At 47.4% G+C, this 19,982-nt stretch overlaps 1 protein-coding gene across 1 annotated transcript; it reads right to left on the reverse strand.

The window, feature by feature from the left end:
- Positions 1–8,526: 8,526 nt before the first annotated feature.
- Positions 8,527–9,424, reverse strand: LOC123049966 (uncharacterized). The gene has a single exon (XM_044472819.1). The coding sequence runs from the start codon at positions 9,255–9,257 to the stop codon at positions 8,727–8,729; it is 531 nt and encodes a 176-aa protein (XP_044328754.1). The 5' UTR covers positions 9,258–9,424; the 3' UTR covers positions 8,527–8,726.
- Between the last annotated feature and the right edge of the window lie 10,558 nt (positions 9,425–19,982).

Genomic DNA, 19,982 nt, shown 5'->3' on the forward strand with positions numbered 1-19,982 from the left:
TTCTGGTGCCTAGTGGTTGCGTCGGGCTCGGCCACGGGAACCCACGGGCACGGCCTGCCTGCTGTTCAAAGCCACACCCCGATCAATCAGTCCTCTGCTTGCTCTCTCTCTCTCACACACACACCCAAAAAAATGCTTATAGTATAAGATTGACCAAAAGTCAACATGCGCATCGGACTGCCGGGCTCGGGCTCGGCATCGGGCTCTGCCGCATCGGGCTTCCCCTGCGGTCACGCATCGCCTATATATACGAGCTCACATTCTGCCTCACCTTCTCCCAAAATCCAGAGCGAGCCGAGAGAACACACTGATAAGCAAGCAATGGACTGTGTCAGCATCGAGATGCCGGACCCGCTGCCACACGCACCCGCCGCGGGCATGGTCGACGCCGTGCACGACGACGCCAAGCTGCAGCGCGCCCTGGTCGGCGGCGGCATCGCCAAGTCCTCGGCCGCTCTGTACCTCGCCTTCTTCAGGGCCCCGGCCGGCGTCTTCCTCCTCGACGGGCACGGGCTGCTCGTCGCCGCCTACTACGTCATCCTCGCCGCCGTCGTCGTCTTCGGCGCGGTGGAGGTGGCCACGGGCTTCTGGGTCGCCGGCGACCCGCACGGCCGGCGCGGCAAGGGGAAGGTGGTGCTCTGGGCCTCCGTCGTCCCGCTCGTGCTCGTCACCGCGCTCGGAGGCTTCGCCGTGCTGAGATAGCTGCACCGACCTGATGGTGGTTGATCGTCTTTGATGCATGCCGAGGTGTGACAGTCCGTAGTAATTCGCAGCCGTCGTCAGGTGGTCGTGGCACTGGGAGCGCGCACGACTTGCACATTTCCGCATCCGATTTTTCTGCACGTCTGTGATTTATGTATTGATTCACTGCTCGTGCCAATGCCAGTTACTTCGATGAATGCGTACCGCTTAACATTTGCAGTCCACTTAGTTAAGTTAAGCTGTGTGTCCCGTTGGCGTTTGATCTCGGTGTCTCTACTTGTCTTTGGATGTAAAGATGTGCAACTTGATTAACTGCGTGCTGAAGTCATTAGCTTATGAAATGTGTGCAGCCGTCACTTGTTGATTGTTTCCACCGCAAGATAAACCGAACAATCTAAGATTTTTTGAAGCTATGAACCGTAGAACAATAGTTCTACCGTAATTTTTATTCCTTACAAAGTATGTTACAAAGCGGGGAGCAAAAGGAAGAAACCAATGTAATTTTATACTTAGTTTGCATTTTTTTTAGTAAACAAAAAGCTACAAGATCACGGCGCATTCGAAGCGCAGAGGGAAAACCAAAGAATCTTGGGCTGGCAACACGAAATAGAAAAACTCAATTTCAATAACTTGAACAGTGAACGTTAAAGAAGTTTGGAACAAGCCCGCTCACAGAAATCGAGGCCTATATCTTTTCACTTCGATTTTTTTTCCTGAGGGGTCTTTTTTCTCGGGGGACATTTTCACTTCAAGCTGCCCAATCACCCATACAATGGCAAGCTTTTCTCTGATTCGCGGTAGTTCTTCTTAGAGATCTCCTGCTTGACGCTCGTTTACATCAAGTAGACGCAAAGACTATGGGTCGCTCTTTGCGAGCAATACCAGCGCCAGGCCTCGCTAAAGCACTACATTCGGCCGCACGGGGCGTAAACAAGTGGCTGGTTTTGGGAAGTTTCTTAAACCTTGTGTTTAGTTTCGGCAAGGTTTGTGAATTTTTTTCCACTCTTTATTCTTTTGTATTGTTTTCTTTTTTCCAAATACGTAATTTTTTAATTCATGAAATTTTTATAAAATTTGAATATTTTCTCAAATACGCAAAAAAATGAATTCATGGGAATTTTATATATTAGTTAGTATTTTTATTCGAATTAATGAACAATAGTTTTTCATTAAAAAAACATGAACAATTTTCAAATATCATTCACTAAAAATTTACAAATTCGTGAAAGTTCTTTTGTAATACGCAAACATTTTTTAATTCATGAAATTGTTCTACGATTTCTGAAACTTTCCAAATTTCAAGAAAAAAATTATTAAATATACAGCATTTTTTCTAATTCATGATTTTATTTATCATTCGTTGTTCTAATTAAAGTTAAACCAACCGGAATAAAAAACGAAAAGAGCAGAAGTACGTACTGCTTGCTAGAAGCAACCCATAGCAGCTCCCTCTCGAGGGCTTCGCCTGAACCAGGCACAAACTGACCGGCCCATTCAGGCGAGTCTCACTTAAACAGTTCCCTATGGTTTTAATGTTGGGGGTTCTCATGAAACAAACTGTCGTTTTTTTCCATAAAAATAAATGTTTTTTTACATATCTAAATAATTAAAAAAACTATTTGCATAATAAAAAATAAAAAAAAGGTTTAGTATGTGTTAAAAAACAGCCTGTATTAGAAAAATGTTCACCATACATTAAAAAAACTTCAACATATATAAAAAAAGTTCGATCAGTATTACAAAATGCTCACTGTATTTAAAAAAGTTCAATGCATATTATATAACTGTCCAGTGTGCATTTGAAAAGGTTCACCATACATTAGAGACTTTAATTACCAAAACTAAAAAAAGTGCAAAATATAAATAAAGAGAAAAATCGAATCCAGGAAAAATACGTCAGAAGAGAAAGAAAAAATAAACAAGGGAAGACTCCCATATGTGTATGCCTGCGCTGCTCTCATGGGCAAGCGATTAGGGCTTTGGTTCCTCCCGCTGGGCTGCCTCGTATCCCGTGGCCTTAGGGTCATGGAGGTACGGTGGATCTTGGTCCTTGCCGACGGGAGGGCTTCATTTTTAGAGTTTGTTTTGAGTTTTGGTAGGGTTTGTGTCCTGCTCGGGAAGACGAGGCGACGGCGACTCCTTCAAGATGGAATAAGTTTCTCCCTGCCTAGCCGCCATTCCGATGATGCTTCTAGCGTCGCCGAAGGGCGTGTGGAGGTTTGTCTCCGGCTGATCTCCCGGATTCGGTTTGCGTTTGCGTTCGATGGGTTCGGTTGGATCTGATCTTTGTTTGTCTATGTTGGTGTGTCTATAGGTTGAATCATTCCGTTGTATGCTTCTCTTCATCGGCGGCGGTTACTGTTCTAGTGCTTCTCTTCATCCACAAAAAAGTTTGCCCGGCTCCGGTGATGGAGGGGCGATGACAGCGATGCGCCTTCAGCTCGCTCCAGTGCTTGTAGTTATCGCTAGATTGTCTATGGACCTGGACCGGCATTTTTTATAGTACCTTGACAGTTGATGAATAGATCGAAAGTTTTTCCAAAAAAAAGAAAAATGAAACAATAATAAAAATAAATAAGTAAAACTAGAAATAAGATAAACAAAACATAAAACCGATAAAAGCAAAAACACAAAAGCCACAGTAAAAAAATGAACGAGAATACATTAGCGCACAGCGAAGCCCCGAACTGGGCCAGTCTACCGTTACTCGTGTGGGCGGAGCCCCCACTAGTTGACGCCCGCAGGAGCCTACTAGGGTTTGCCCTTTTCTCCTCTGATCCAACATAATTCAATTTTCCGGATTTATCTAAGTCAAACTTATTTAAGTTTGATCAAGTCTATAGAAATATATATTAACATAAAGAACGACAAATTTAGTCTTACGAGATTCTTTATGAAATATATTTCCGTACTATGTGTTTTTGGTTTGTAGATCTTAGCATCTTTTGTATAGTTGATCAAACTTGAGTGCGGCGTTTCGGTGCCGAGACTCATCTGCACCCGGTCATAAAAAAAACAAATACTATAAAAAATCAATAAATTCCAATTTTTTGGGATGGTAGATAATTTGATGCGGAGGTTCGCTCCAATTTTTAGTTCATTTGGAAATCTGATCAGCTCTCAGCAAAAAAGAAAAATCAGATCAGAGTAGTGCGTGAACAGTAAACATTTTTACAAACCCCGAATTTGTCTTTTTTGCTGAGAGCTACTCAAATGTCTAAATTATTTGAAAATTGGAGAGAACCTCACACATCAAATTATCTACCACCCAAAAAAATTGGGATTTTTTGAATTGTTTTAGTATTTGTTTTGATTTTTTCGTCAAGGCGAGTGCAGCTGAGCCTGGGCTCAGAAGTGGATTACCGATCAAACTTAATTTTTTCTGACTTATGAAAAACTAGATCTTCAATTATTTTGAAATGAAGTGAGCAGTGGCTTATTTTACTCTTTTTCATGAAAAGTTTTCTCCATCAACAGTATTTAAAACATCAGATCAACGAAACTAAACCCCTGCAAATGATTACAAAAGTCGTGATCATAACCAACTTCTTTATCAAATAGTTTTGCTTTGTTTTCAGAGCACAAAGAGTTCTTGATCAGATTCCTTGGCCGTACTACATGGAAACTGCTATGATATTGAACCTCGTACCCTTATTTGAATTAGTTTATTCCGCAATTTTTTTGAAAAATAGGTTAACTGCTTCATCAGAATCTATTTTTCATTTGCTTTAAAAAGAATCGACGTGTAAAGGAAGCTTTTGGAAGTAGAAAGAAACTTTAGAATATAAATTGAAATAAAAAAATTATTTTCGCCTGGGAAATAGCAGAGCCATGCAATGATCATGTCTGAGTCAACTTAGAAATAGTTATAGCCATATGATCAATATTTTCTCATTTTGCAACTGCACAAATCTTGAAGTAACATCAAGCGATTCTCGGTTGTGACATAGAAAGTCTTATTCATAGTTATGAGTGAGGTGGGTTCAGCCGACTCTAAAGCATGGTTTATACCAACACATGACCGTGAAAAACAATGTACTCCCTCCGTCTCAAAATAAATGACTTGACTTTATTTATCTTAAAACTCTTGCAATGGCAAGATTTGCCGTGCAACAGCTCTGTTGGTTGGAGATCATGGACCTGGTATGATGTCCAGAGCCATGCATTGCAAGGTAATTGGAGTCAAACTGAGTTGAACCGATCAAAGTACAGCTTCTTCGTTCATGGACTTCTCGTGTCTTTGTTTTCTTTTCCTACTGGGCAGAAGCGGGATAATCTCTGTTTTGTTGGTAAAATTTGAATTTGCGGTCTTTTCCTCCTATTATTCTGCAAGACGATTTTGACTTCACGGTTTGGATACGAAGAAAAGATTATCCATTTCTCTTACAATTATTCTCGGACGGAGGTAGTAGTTTTGGTCCGTGGAAGATCCGTAATAACCTTACTCATCAACTGCACCATACCATCATTGTAGGGGAAACTTGCATCAACTGCACCATGCCATCATTTTCTCATTTTGTGAGATGACTGTTCCATGCTTGGCACATACCTGTAGGGCCTCTAGCATGTTTAGGTCGAAACCAGGGCCGCTCAGATCGGACAGCACGACACGGTGCTCTCTTGCGTCCAATATGGCGGTTTAGAGCAACTCTAACTACCCGACTCAAACGGACGGCGAATTTGTTCCTTTTTTGTTTGCTTGGGTCGGTCGTCCGTTCGGCGTCCGTCCTGTTTTAGTTTTGGATCGGCAGTGCGCCGAACGCATCGACCCATATGTGCCGGCGTGGCCGGCAGGCCGCCCTATTTCAACAAATGGCTTATTTTTGCATTGTTTCACACACAACTTTTGCATTCAAATATATAGTCAAATAACATAGTTTCAACCGCATAAAATAACATAGTTTTAAAAGCCGAATAAAAGTAAAAATGTCTCACATAGTTTTGCAAGCCGAATAAAGAAGATACATCTATTGGTTGCCAACATGAGCCCACATATGCTCAATCAAATCATTTTGCAGTTGCACGTGAATTTCCCAATCACACATGTCACGATGAAATTGGGTGAACTGTTCAAACGTTGCCGCTCCTTCATGCTCAGGCACAACATTCTCACCCTGAAACTGAAACCCTTGATCGTACAAACATTCCGGACGCTCATCTTCTACCATCATATTGTGCATGATCACACAAGCAGTCATCACCTCCCACGGTTTCTGCATGCTCCAGGTATTAGCAGGATACCGAACGATGCCCCATCGAGATTGCAAAACATCATGGCACACTCAACGTCCTTCCTAGCACTCTCTTGCTCTTGGGCAAATCTTTTCCTCTTCTCTCCAACAGGGTTGGGGATTGTCTTCACAATAGTGGTTCACTGAGGATAGATACCGTCACCCAGGTAGTATCCTTTGTCGTAATTGTGGCCGTTGATAGTAAAGTTCACCGGTGGGCTGTTGCCTTCGGCAAGCCTAGCAAACACCGGCGAGCGCTGAAGCACGTTGATATCATTGTGTGATCCCGCCATGCCAAAGAAAGAGTGCTAGATCCAGAGATCTTGAGACGCCACGGCCTCTAGTATGGCAGTGCAAGCCCTGACATGGCCCTTGTACTGCCCTTGCCAAGCAGAAGGGCAGTTCTTCCACTCCCAGTGCATGCAGTCTATACTGCCAAGCATCCCTGGGAAGCCCCTGCTGGCATTCATCGCCAGCAAACAGGCTGTTTCTTCAGGAGTCGGCTCTCTCAAGTACTCAGGGCCAAACACAGCAATAACAGCCTTGCAGAACATATACGGGGACTCTAGGCATGTAGACTCGCTCATACGGACGTACTCGTCAATGAGATCACCCGGCACTTCGTATGCAAGCATTCGGATGGCGGCAGTGCATTTCTGATAAGAGGAGAAACCAATCTTTCCAACGGCATCCTCTTTGCACTCGAAATAATCATCGTAGCCGACCACCCCCTCTCTAATACGGTTGAAAAGATGCCTACTCCTACGGAAAAGGCGGCGGAATTTCTGATGTTTGAACAACGGATTTGTTGTATCAAAGTAGTCCTTCCAAAGAAGGAAATGCCTGCTCTCTTAGTTGCGATTCAACGCCGGAAGGTGGCCCGGAATGAAGCCACGGAACAACGGCCGCTGGCTATTTAAGGCGGTGATGGACCAACACGGTAGCCAATATCTCCTCCTCGTCATCGGACGACGAATCATTGGAGTCGCAAAGGAAATTGTGAAAAAAAAAACTCGTCGGCGGAGTCCATTTTGTACCTTGGCAAACTGTCGAACAACTTGTGGGCGTCGACGAAGGAAGTCGCGGCGCGCACGGACCAGCTAGCTGCCCAGCCGGCGTCCGACAAGCGTGCCAGTGAGAGGCGGCGAGGCGGCTTCTTGGTCACGGTCGCGGCTGTGTCGGGGGGGGGGGCTGTCGATTCCCTGGCGGCAAGACGGCGGTGGCGGCGTTGCTGAGCGGATGTTGTGGCGCCGGCAGCTGGCAGAGTCACCTGATAAAATGGGCGGCGGCGTCGGCGACAAAGGAGGCGGGCGAGGGTTTGCTGTTGGAAAGGGACAGGCCGATGTGCCACCGACCGCCGGGCCCGGGGGGAGGAGAAGGCGAGCGCGCGCCCGTTTCATGTCCGCGCCGACTTAAATCAGGCTGAAAAATGGGCCGGGAATGAGTCACCCGCGGACGAAAAGCGGATGCGCGTCCGTTTGGGTCGGCGGCCCACGGTGGGCCGACTTTTGTGTCCGCACTGACCCAAACGGACGTCAGCGGATGAAATGGGTCATCCGTTGGAGTTACTCTTAAGAGCAATGAATATGAATATCACGGCGTGTGGTGTAGGAAGAAACGCAAACTTCGTTCTATGGCGTCCCTACTGTACGCGCGCCAATTTAGACAGGGTACGCATTCAGTGATGCAGATGCAGAGCCCATCCGACCGTCCCTGGCATAGGACGACACGCACACGCACGCACGCACAGATCCGCTGGACCGGTGCAGCAGGCTTGCTTGTTTTCACACGCTGATCGACCACCCTCTGGAACACAGTGTAGCGTGCGACTGTAGATGCGTGTGGGGCGCCTGGCCGCCCGCTCACGACGTGGTACGGGCGGCCATCAGCATGCGTGCGCTGCGCACGAGTGGTCACCACGGGTGCATGCAGAGCGGACGTCACCACGGAGTACTTTCGCTGCATGCCAGCACGTGTGGCCCAGCCTCGTGCAGTCCGTCCGTGCGCTCGCGCACACACACACGGAAGCGGTCGAAACAGAGCAGCCGCATGACGTCTCTTCGAACGTATCCACGCCACCGCCAGCAGATATCTCAGATCACCGGCCGGCCATGCCCACCCGTCCCAGCGGCCCACGACGGCACGCCAGGGGCGCGACACGCGACGGCATGGCGCGCATGTAGGCATCGAACGGGACAGCGGCTTTGCGCGGCGGACGTGCACAAGACAGAGAGAGCTTCGCGAGACGTCTCCATCGGCACGCACGCACATTCGGCTAGCGCCATCGGTCTTTCCCAAGCGGAAAATGACGAGGCGGTGGCGTGCGCGCCGTGCTCTGCCGCCATGGCGCGGACGGGACGGCGGCATGCAGAAGCCCGCGGAAACAGCCAAAACTGTTGGCAAAGGACGGTCCTGAGACGCTGGCGCGGTGACGCCGGCTACAGGACACATTCTCCTCGCAGCGGCGCGCCGGGCCGTACATGCCACGAGATGCGTCACTGGGATTACGATATATCTATGGAGATTGAAACGTCGCCCAGATCAGTTGAGAAATCGATCGCCATTGCCGAACCAGAAAGAGCTGTGGATGTGGAGCCCCATTTCCATGGCTGGGGAAGAATGGGATTGGATCAGCTAACACATTCTATGCACAACTTTATTATGTATAATCACGGGCGAGACCCGAAGGGGCCGGGACGACTCAGGGTTACAGGATCACCAACCAACGAGATCCATGGATCATCACAACAGGCACGGAAAGAAGACAACCTAGCCGCGCGCCGGCCGGCGATCTCACCTCACACCCTCCCGGCGATCGCCTCGGGCGCTGGCGCCGGCTGAAGCGCGCGACTTGCGGTGGCGCAGCGCCTTGATCGGGCCGGGAAGGAACCGCCCCCACCCGCCCGTTTTGGGCGCCAGCTTCTCCGCGGAGGCGGAGCTCGACCGCTCCAATGCCGCCGCGTCCTCGGCGGCGCGGCGCTCCTCCTCGCTCTCCAACTCCATGCTCCTGCCGGCCGCCGGCTTCCGGAACGAGGCCCAGCCCCAGACCCTGGACCGGCGCCGCTCGTCGGCACCGACGCCGCCGGCCACGGACCGCGAGCGCCCGATCCGGCGCTCCCGCTCGATGAGGCTGCAGACCCGGCCAACGGAGGCGGAGGACGCCGAGGATGAGGGGGAGGAGGGGGAGGCGCAGGGGCAGGGGCGCGTCCGCGCGCAGTCGGGGCAGAGGCGGAGGAGGCGGTCGCAGAGGCAGTGCGGGCACACGCCGCCGCAGGGCGCTGGCGGGTGCTTCCGGCAGCGCGAGTCGTCGCCGGGCATGCCCATGTGTGCGCCGACCGGTCGATCCCTCCGCGCCGTCCGTCCGTCCGTCCGTTCGGTTGCGGTGGATCCCGCTGGCGCTCGCGGTTTCGGAGGGAGAGGGAGTTTTTTTACGGAGAGAGGGAGGGAGTTGCGGCGTTCGTTCGTTGGCTCGGCTCTAGAGACGCGGGGAAGCAGAGGGTGCGTCTCTCTTATAAGCGGGGCCGGGGCCCACGGAGTTTCTCCGGTGAACGGCGTTTTGGTGCACCGCACCGGTTTTCTTCCGGTGGGTTTTCCATCTTGCCAACAACCATTGCAGGGGGATAAGATGATGCGCTGGACGCTATATCTCGAGCTCGAATTGTCGTGGTATGTAAAATGGTGATCGGATGTATGGTTTCACATTTTCACTGTTTCAGTCGGTCACCCGAGGGGGTCGGCACCTGTATATTGATCTCAATTCAGACGAAATTGGGTTGGCTTGTGCCGGAGACCTTATTGAAATCATAATCGAGTTTATGTTGAAAGTCGGATTAACAACATTAACAACTTGAGAGGCGATACATCTCATCGAAGCAAGAAATTCATAAAACGCAAAATAAAAAGTATATGGTTACCACACAACACATAGATCAACCACCAAGATAGATATATCGATGGTTGGATGATGCAACACCGCTTTTGCGATAAGCGCATAGAAGACAACACTAGCAAAAGATGGATGCTACCGAGGCAAACAAAATGCCTAGAGGCGACATGGGGGAAACTCGGAAGATCACAAGATGGAGCTCCAACGGCAGCTGCAACAAAACCACCAGCATGGAAAACCGAATCATGCCTTCGACAAGTAGTTGCACCAAAACAATACCGAGCCAACCAACACTCCCCGAAACGGTGGCCTTAGCCATGCCGTGGTTTGGTGCGGTTGTTATCCCCAAGGGGCACCACATCGGTTTTGGGTGTATTCCCCGTCTTGCCAACAACCGTGACAGGGGGAGATGATGATGAAGGAAATATGCCCTAGAGGCAATAATAAAGTTATTATTTATTTCCTTATTTCATGATAAATGTTTATTATTCATGCTAGAATTGTATTAACCGGAAACTTAGTACATGTGTGAATACATAGACAAACAGAGTGTCACTAGTATGCCTCTACTTGACTAGCTCGTTGAATCAAAGATGGTTAAGTTTCCTAGCCATAGACATGAGTTGTCATTTGATTAACGGGATCACATCATTAGAGAATGATGTGATTGACTTGACCCATTCCGTTAGCTTAGCACTTGATCGTTTAGTATGTTGCTATTGCTTTCTTCATGACATATACATGTTCCTATGACTATGAGATTATGCAACTCCCGTTTACCGGAGGAACACTTTGTGTGCTACCAAACGTCACAACGTAACTGGGTGATTATAAAGGTGCTCTACAGGTGTCTCCAAAGGTACTTGTTGGGTTGGCGTATTTTGAGATTAGGATTTGTCACTCCGATTGTCGGAGATGTATCTCTGGGCCCACTCGGTAATGCACATCACTTAAGCCTTGCAAGCATTGCAACTAATGAGTTAGTTATGGGATGATGCATTACGGAACGAGTAAAGAGACTTGCCGGTAACGAGATTGAACTAGGTATTAAGATACCGACGATCGAATCTCGGGCAAGTAACATACCAATGACAAAGGGAACAACGTTGTTGTTATGCGGTTTGACCGATAAAGATCTTTGTAGAATATGTAGGAACCAATATGAGCATCCAGGTTCCACTATTGGTTATTGACCGGAAACGTGTCTCGGTCATGTCTACATAGTTCTCGAACCCGTAGGGTCCGCACGCTTAAAGTTCTGTGACGATCGATATTATGAGTTTATGTGATTTGATGTACCGAAGGTAGTTCGGAGTCCCGGATGAGATCGGGGACATGACGAGGAGTCTCAAAATGGTCGAGTCATAAAGATTGATATATTGGACGACTATATTCGGACATCGGAAAGGTCCCGAGTGATTCGGGTATTTTCGGTGGTACCGGGGAGTTACGGGAATACGAGAAAGAAGTAATGGGCCTCATGGGCCAAGTGGTGGAAGATAGGAGGTAGGGCGCGGCGGCCCCTAGCCCAAACCGAATTGGACTAGGGGGCCGGCCCCCCTTTCCTCCTTTTCCTCCCTCTCCTTCCTTCTCCTTCTCCTCCTTCCTTTCCTCCTCCTAGTAGGAGTAGGAAAGGGGAGTCATACTCCTACTAGGAGGAGGACTCGTCCTCCTGGCATGCCCTACAGGGGCCGGCCGGCCTCCCCCTTGCTCCTTTATATACGGGGGCAGGGGGCACCCTAGAACACATAAGTTGATCTGTTGATCTATTCCAGCCGTGTGCGGTGCCCCCCTCCACCATATTCCACCTCGGTCATATCGTAGCGGTGCTTAGGCGAAGCCCTGCGTCGGTAGCAACATCATCACCGTCACCACGCCGTCGTGCTGACGGAACTCTCTCGTGAAGCTCTGCTGGATCGGAGTTCTCGGGACGTCATCGAGCAGAACGTGTGCTGAACTCGGACGTGCCATACGTTCGGTACTTGAATCGGTCGGATCGTGAAGACGTACGACTACATCAACCGCGTTGTGCTAACGCTTCCGCTTTCGGTCTACGAGGGTATGTGGACACACTCTCCCCTCTCGTTGCGATGCATCACCATGATCTTGCTTGTGCGTAGGATTTTTTTTGAAATTACTACGTTCCCCAACAGTGGCATCCGAGCCAGGTTTTATGCGTAGATGTTATATGCACGAGTAGAACACAAGTGAGTTGTGGGCGATACAAGTCATACTGCTTACCTGCATGTCATACTTTGGTTCGGCGGTATTGTTGGATGAAGCGGCCCGGACCGACATTACGCGTACGCTTACGCGAGACTGGTTCTACCGACGTGCTTTGCACACAGGTGGCTGGCGGGTGTCAGTTTCTCCAACTTTAGTTGAACCGAGTGTGACTACGCCCGGTCCTTGAGAAGGTTAAAACAGCACTAACTTGACAAACTATCGTTGTGGTTTTGATGCGTACGTAAGAACGGTTCTTGCTAAGCCCGTAGCAGCCACGTAAAACATGCAACAACAAAGTAGAGGACGTCTAACTTGTTTTTGCAGGGCATGTTGTGATGTGATATGGTCAAGGAATGATGCTATATTTATTTTATGAGATGATCATGTTTTGTAACCGAGTTATCGGCAACTGGCAGGAGCCATATGGTTGTCGCTTTATTGTATGCAATGAAATCGCCCTGTAATTGCTTTACTTATCACTAAGCGGTAGCGATAGTCGTAGAAGCAATAGTTGGCGAGACGACAACGATGCTACGATGGAGATCAAGGTGTCGCGCCGGTGACGATGGTGATCATGACGATGCTTCGGAGATGGAGATCACAAGCACAAGATGATGATGGCCATATCATATCACTTATATTGATTGCATGTAATGTTTATCCTTTATGCATCTTGTTTTACTTTGATTGACGGTAGCATTATAAGATGATCTCTCACTAAATTTCAAGATAGAAGTGTTCTCCCTGAGTATGCACCGTTGCCAAAGTTCATCGTGCCGAGACACCACGTGATGATCGGGGGTGATAAGCTCTACGTTCATCTACAACGGGTGCAAGCCAGTTTTGCACACGCAGAATACTCGGGTTAAACTTGACGAGCCTAGCATATGCAGATATGGCCTCGGAACACTGAGACCGAAAGGTCGAGCGTGAATCATATAGTAGATATGATCAGCATAGTGATGTTCACCATTGAAAACTACTCCATCTCACGTGATGATCGGACATGGTTTAGTTGATTTGGATCACGTGATCACTTAGATGATTAGAGGGATGTCTATCTAAGTGGGAGTTCTTAAGTAATATGATTAAATTGAACTTTAATTTATCATGAACTTAGTCCTGGTAGTATTAGCATATCTATGGTGTAGATCAATAGCTCGCGTTGTTGCTTCCCTTTGTTTTATATTTGTTCCTAGAGAAAACTAAGTTGAAAGATGATAGTACCAATGATGCAGACTGGGTCCGTGATCTGAGGTTTATCCTCATTGCTGCACAGAAGAATTATGTCCTTGATGCACCGCTAGGTGACAGACCTATTGCAGGAGCAGATGCAGACGTTATGAACGTTTGGCTAGCTCCATATGATGACTACTTGATAGTTTAGTGCACCATGCTTAATGGCTTAGAATCGGGACTTCAAAGACGTTTTGAACATCATGGACCATATGAGATGTTCCAGGAGTTGAAGTTAATATTTCAAGCAAATACCCGAGTTGAGAGATATGAAGTCTCCAACAAGTTCTATAGCTAAAAGATGGAAGAGAATAGCTCAAGCAGTGAGCATGTGCTCAGATTGTTTGGGTACTACAATCGCTTGAATCAAGTGGGAGTTAATCTTCCAGATAAAATAGTGATTGACAGAATTCTCTAGTCACCATCACCAAGTTAGTAGAACTTCATGATGAACTATAGTATGCAAGGGATGACGAAAACGATTCCCGAGCTTTTCATGATGATGAAATCGATGAAGGTAGAAATCAAGAAAGAGCATCAAGTGTTGATTATTAACAAGACCACTAGTTTTAAGAAAAGGGCAAAGGGAAAGAAAGGGAACTTCATGTAGATTGGCAAGCAAGTTGTCACTTCCGTGAAGAAGCCCAAAGCTAGACTAAAGCCTGAAACTGAGTGCTTCTACTGCAAGGGAAATGGTCACTGGAAGCGGAAATGCCCTGAATATTTGGTGGATAAGAAGGATGGCAAAGTGAACAAGGGTATATTTGATATACAGGTTATTGATGTGTACCTTACTAGTGTTTATAGTAGCCCCTGGGTATTTGATACTTGTTCGGTTGCTAAAAATTAGTAACTCGAAACAGGAGTTACAGAATAAACAGAGACTAGTTGAGGGTGATGTGACGATGTGTGTTGGAAGTGGTTCCAAGATTGATATGGTCATCATCGCACACTCCCTATACTTTCGGTATTAGTGTTAAACCTAAATAAATGTTATTTGGCGTTTGCGTTGAGCATGAATAAGATTTGATCATGTTTATTGCAATACGGTTATTCATTTAAAGTCAGAGAATAATTGTTGTTCTGTTTACATGAATAAAACCTTCGATGGTCATACACCCAATGAAAATAGTTTGTTGGATCTCGATCGTAGTGATACACATATTCATAATATTGAAGCCAAAAGATGCAAAGTTAATAATGATAGTGCAACTTATTTGTGGCACTGCCGTTTAGGTCATATTGGTGTAAAGCGCATGAAGAAAATCCATGCTGATGGGCTTTTGGAATCACTTGATTATGAATCAGTTGATGCTTGCGAACCATGCCTCATGGGCAAGATGACTAAGACTTTGTTCTCCAGAACAATGGAGCGAGCAACAGATTTGTTGGAAATAATACATACTGATGTATGCAGTCTGATGAGTGTTGAGGCTCGCGGCGGGTATCGTTATTTTCTGACCTTCACAGATGATTTGAGCAGATATGGGTATATCTACTTGATGAAACATAAGTCTGAAACATTTGAAAAGTTCAAAGAATTTCAGAGTGAAGTGTAAAATCATCGTAACCAGAAAATAAAGTTTCTACGATCTGATCGCGGAGATGAATATTGAGTTACGAGTTTGGTCTTCAATTAAAACAATGTGGAATAGTTTCACAAATTCATGCCACCTGGAACACCACAGTAATGGTGTGTCCGAACATCGTAACCGTACTTTTTTAGATATGGTGCAATCTACGATGTCTCTTACCAATTTACCACTATCGTTTTGGGGTTATACATTAGAGACAGCTGCATTCACGTTAAGTAGGGCACCATCTAAATCCGTTGAGATGATATGAACTTTGGTTTGGCAAGAAATCAAAGTTGTCGTTTCTTAAAGTTTGGAGTTGCGATGCTTATGTGAAAAAGTTTCATCCTGATAAGCTCAAGCCCAAATCGGAGAAATGTGTCTTCATAGGATACCCAAAGGAGACAGTTGGGTACACCTTCTATCACAGATCCGAAGGCAAGACATTCGTTGCTAAGAATGGATCCTTTCTAGAGAAGCAGTTTCTTTCGAAAGAAGTGAGTGGGAGGAAAGTAGAACTTGATGAGGTAACTGTACCTGCTCCCTTATTGGAAAGTATACCTGGCCATACCTCGGGCCGGGCCGGGCTTCGGGTCAGGCCTAGCCAAGCCCGACGAAAAAACCCAGGCCCGAGCCTGGCCCGGCCCGGCCATCGGGCCTGTTTTCTGGGCCCGAGCCCGGCCCGAACACATGAAAGCCCATCGGGCTCCGGGCCGGCCCGGCTCGACCTTCAGAGAAATGCAAAAACGACGGGCCTAGGCCCGGCCCGGCCCGGCCTTCGGGCTCAAGATCTAGGCCCGAGCCCGGCCCGGGGGCAGCGTTGGGCCGGGCCGGGCCGGGCTTCCCATGGCTAGGTATATTGGAAAGTAGTTCATCACAGAAATCTGTTACTGTGACTCCTACACCAATTAATGAGGAAGCTAATAATGATGATCATATAACTTCAGATCAAGTTACTACCGAACCTCGTAGGTAAACCAGAGTGAGATCCGCACCAGAGTGGTACGGTAATCCTGTTTTGGAGGTCATGTTACTTGACCATGACGAACCTACCAACTATGAGGAAGCGATGATGAACCCAGATTCCGCAAAATGGCTTGAGGCCATGAAATCTGAGATGGGATCCATGTACGAGAACAAAGTGTGGACTTTGGTTGACTTGCCCGATGATCGGCAAGCCATAGAAAATAAATGGATTTTCAAGAGGAAGACGGACGCTGATAGTAGTGTTACTATCTACAAAGCTAGACTTGTCGAAAAAGGTTTTGACAAAGTTCAAGGTGTTGACTACGATGAGATTTTCTCACTCGTAGCGATGCTTAAGTTTGTCTGAATCATGTTAGCAAATTGCCACATTTTATGAAATCTGGCAAATGGATGTCAAGACAACATTCCTTAATGGGTTTCTTAAAGAAGAGTTGTATATGATGCAACCAGAAGGTTTTGTCGATCCTAAAGGTGCTAAAAAAATATGCAAGCTCCAACGATCCATCTATGGACTGGTGTAAGCATCTCGGAGTTGGAATATACGCTTTGATGAGTTGATCAAAGCATATAGATTTATACAGACTTGTTGGAAATATGCCCTAGAGGCAATAATAAAATGGTTATTATTATATTTCCTTGTTCATGATAATTGTCTATTGTTCATGCTATAATTGTGTTATCCGGAAATCGTAATACATGTGTGAATACATAGACCACAACATGTCCCTAGTGAGCCTCTAGTTGACTAGCCCGTTGATCAACAGATAGTCATGGTTTCCTGACTATGGACATTGGATGTCATTGATAACGGGATCACATCATTAGGAGAATGATGTGATGGACAAGACCCAATCCTAAGCATAGCACAAAGATCGTGTAGTTCGTTTGCTAGAGCTTTTCCAATTGTCAAGTATCATTTCCTTAGACCATGAGATTGTGCAACTCCCGGATACCGTAGGAGTGCTTTGGGTGTGCCAAACGTCACAACGTAACTGGGTGGCTATAAAGGTGCACTACGGGTATCTCCGAAAGTGTCTGTTGGGTTGGCACGAATCGAGACTGGGATTTGTCACTCCGTTTGACGGAGAGGTATCTCTGGGCCCACTCGGTAATGCATCATCATAATGAGCTCAAAGTGACCAAGTGGTTGGTCACGGGATCATGCATTACGGTACGAGTAAAGTGACTTGCCGGTAACGAGATTGAACGAGGTATTGGGATACCGACGATCGAATCTCGGGCAAGTAACGTACCGATTGACAAAGGGAATTGTATACAGGATTGATTGAATCCTCGACATCGTGGTTCATCCGATGAGATCATCGTGGAACATGTGGGAGCCAACATGGGTATCCAGATCCCGCTGTTGGTTATTGACCGGAGAGTCGTCTCGGTCATGTCTGCATGTCTCCCGAACCCGTAGGGTCTACACACTTAAGGTTCAGTGACGCTAGGGTTGTAGAGATACTAGTATGCAGAAACCCGAAAGTTGTTCGGAGTCCCGGATGAGATCCCGGACGTCACGAGGAGTTCCGGAATGGTCCGGAGGTGAAGAATTATATATAGGAAGTCCAGTTTCGGCCACCGGGAAAGTTTCGGGGGTTACCGGTATTGTACCGGGACCACCGGAAGGGTCCCGGGGGTCCACCGGGTGGGGCCACCTATCCCGGAGGACCCCATGGGCTGAAGTGGGAAGGGAACCAGCCCCTAGTGGGCTGGGGCGCCCCCCTTTGGCCTCCCCCTGCGCCTAGGGTTGGAAACCCTAGGGGTGGGGGCGTCCCACTTGGCTTGGGGGGGAAGCCACCCCCCCTTAGCCGCCGCCGCCCCCTCAGATGGGATCTCCAGGGGGCCGACGCCCCCCTAGGACCCCTATAAATAGTGGGGGGAGGGAGGGCAGTGGCACCACAGCCCCTGGCGCCTCCCTCTCCCTCCCGTGACACCTCTCCCTCCCGCTTGCGCTTGGCGAAGCCCTGCCGGGATCCCCGCAATTTCCACCACCACGCCGTCGTGCTGCTGGATCTCCATCAACCTCTCCTTCCCCCTTGCTGGATCAAGAAGGAGGAGACGTCGCTGCTCCGTACGTGTGTTGAACGCGGAGGTGCCGTCCGTTCGGCGCTCGGTCATCGGTGATTTGGATCACGACGAGTACGACTCCATCAACCCCGTTCACTTGAACGCTTCCGCTCGCGATCTACAAGGGTATGTAGATGCACTCCTTCCTTCTCGTTGCTAGTAAACTCCATAGATAGATCTTGGTGATGCATAGAAAGTTTTAAATTTCTGCTACGATCCCCTACAGTGGCATCATGAGCCAGGTTTATGCGTAGTTACTATGCACGAGTAGAACACAAAGCAGTTGTGGGCGTAGATGTTGTCAATTTTTCTTGCCACTACTAGTCTTATCTTGTTTCGGCGGCATTGTGGGATGAAGCGGCCCGGACCGACCTTACACGTACGCTTACGTGAGACAGGTTCCACCGACTGACATGCACTAGTTGCATAAGGTGGCTAGCGGGTGTCTGTCTCTCCCACTTTAGTCGGAACGGATTCGATGAAAAGGGTCCTTATGAAGGGTAAATAGAAATTGGCATATCACGTTGTGGTTTTACGTAGGTAAGAAACGTTCTTGCTAGAAACCTATAGAAGCCACGTAAAAACTTGCAACAACAATTAGAGGACGTCTAACTTGTTTTTGCAGCATATGCCTTGTGATGTGATATGGCCAAAAGGATGTGATGAATGAGATATATGTGATGTATGAGATTGATCATGTTCTTGTAATAGGAATCACGACTTGCATGTCGATGAGTATGACAACCGGCAGGAGCCATAGGAGTTGTCTTTATTTTTTGTATGACCTGCGTGTCATTGAATAACGCCATGTAAATTACTTTACTTTATTGCTAAACACGTTAGCCATAGAAGTAGAAGTAATCGTTGGCGTGACAACTTCATGAAGACACGATGATGGAGATCATGATGATGGAGATCATGGTGTCATGCCGGTGACGAAGATGATCATGGCGCCCCGAAGATGGAGATCAAAGGAGCAAAATGATATTGGCCATATCATGTCACTATTTGATTGCATGTGATGTTTATCATGTTTTACATCTTATTTGCTTAGAACGACGGTAGTAAGTAAGATGATCCCTTATAATAATTTCAAGAAAGTGTTCCCCCTAACTGTGCACCGTTGCGAAGGTTCGTTGTTTCGAAGCACCACGTGATGATCGGGTGTGATAGATTCTAACGTTCGCATACAACGGGTGTTGACGAGCCTAGCATGTACAGACATGGCCTCGGAACACACGCAATACACTTAGGTTGACTTGACGAGCCTAGCATGTACAGACATGGCCTCGGAACACGGAAGACCGAAAGGTCGAGCATGAGTCGTATAGAAGATACGATCAACATGAAGATGTTCACCGATATTGACTAGTCCGTCTCACGTGATGATCGGACACGGCCTAGTTGACTCGGATCATGTTTCACTTAGATGACTAGAGGGATGTCTATCTGAGTGGGAGTTCATTGAATAATTTGATTAGATGAACTTAATTATCATGAACTTAGTCTAAAATCTTTACAATATGTCTTGTAGATCAAATGGCCCACGTTGCCCTCAACTTCAACGCGTTCCTAGAGAAAACCAAGCTGAAAGATGATGGCAGCAACTATACGGACTGGGTCCGGAACCTGAGGATCATCCTCATAGCTGCCAAGAAAGATTATGTCCTAGAAGCACCGCTAGGTGAAGCACCCATCCCAGAGAACCAAGACGTTATGAACGCTTGGCAGTCACGTGCTGATGATTACTCCCTCGTTCAGTGCGGCATGCTTTACAGCTTAGAACCGGGGCTCCAAAAGCGTTTTGAGCAACACGGAGCATATGAGATGTTCGAAGAGCTGAAAATGGTTTTCCAAGCTCATGCCCGGGTCGAGAGATATGAAGTCTCCGACAAGTTCTTCAGTTGTAAGATGGAGGAAAACAGTTCTGTCAGTGAGCACATACTCAAAATGTCTGGGTTGCACAACCGCTTGACTCAGCTGGGAGTTAATCTCCCGGATGACGCGGTCATTGACAGAATCCTTCAGTCGCTTCCACCGAGCTACAAGAGCTTTGTGATGAACTTC

The sequence above is a fragment of the Triticum aestivum genome, chromosome 2D (assembly GCF_018294505.1).
Source record: "Triticum aestivum cultivar Chinese Spring chromosome 2D, IWGSC CS RefSeq v2.1, whole genome shotgun sequence".
NCBI lineage: Eukaryota > Viridiplantae > Streptophyta > Magnoliopsida > Poales > Poaceae > Triticum > Triticum aestivum.

Coding starts and splice junctions, on each gene's coding strand:
- LOC123049966 (XM_044472819.1), bottom strand. CDS start 9,257: ATGGGCATGCCCGGCGACGACTCGCGCTGCCGGAAGCACCCGCCAGCG.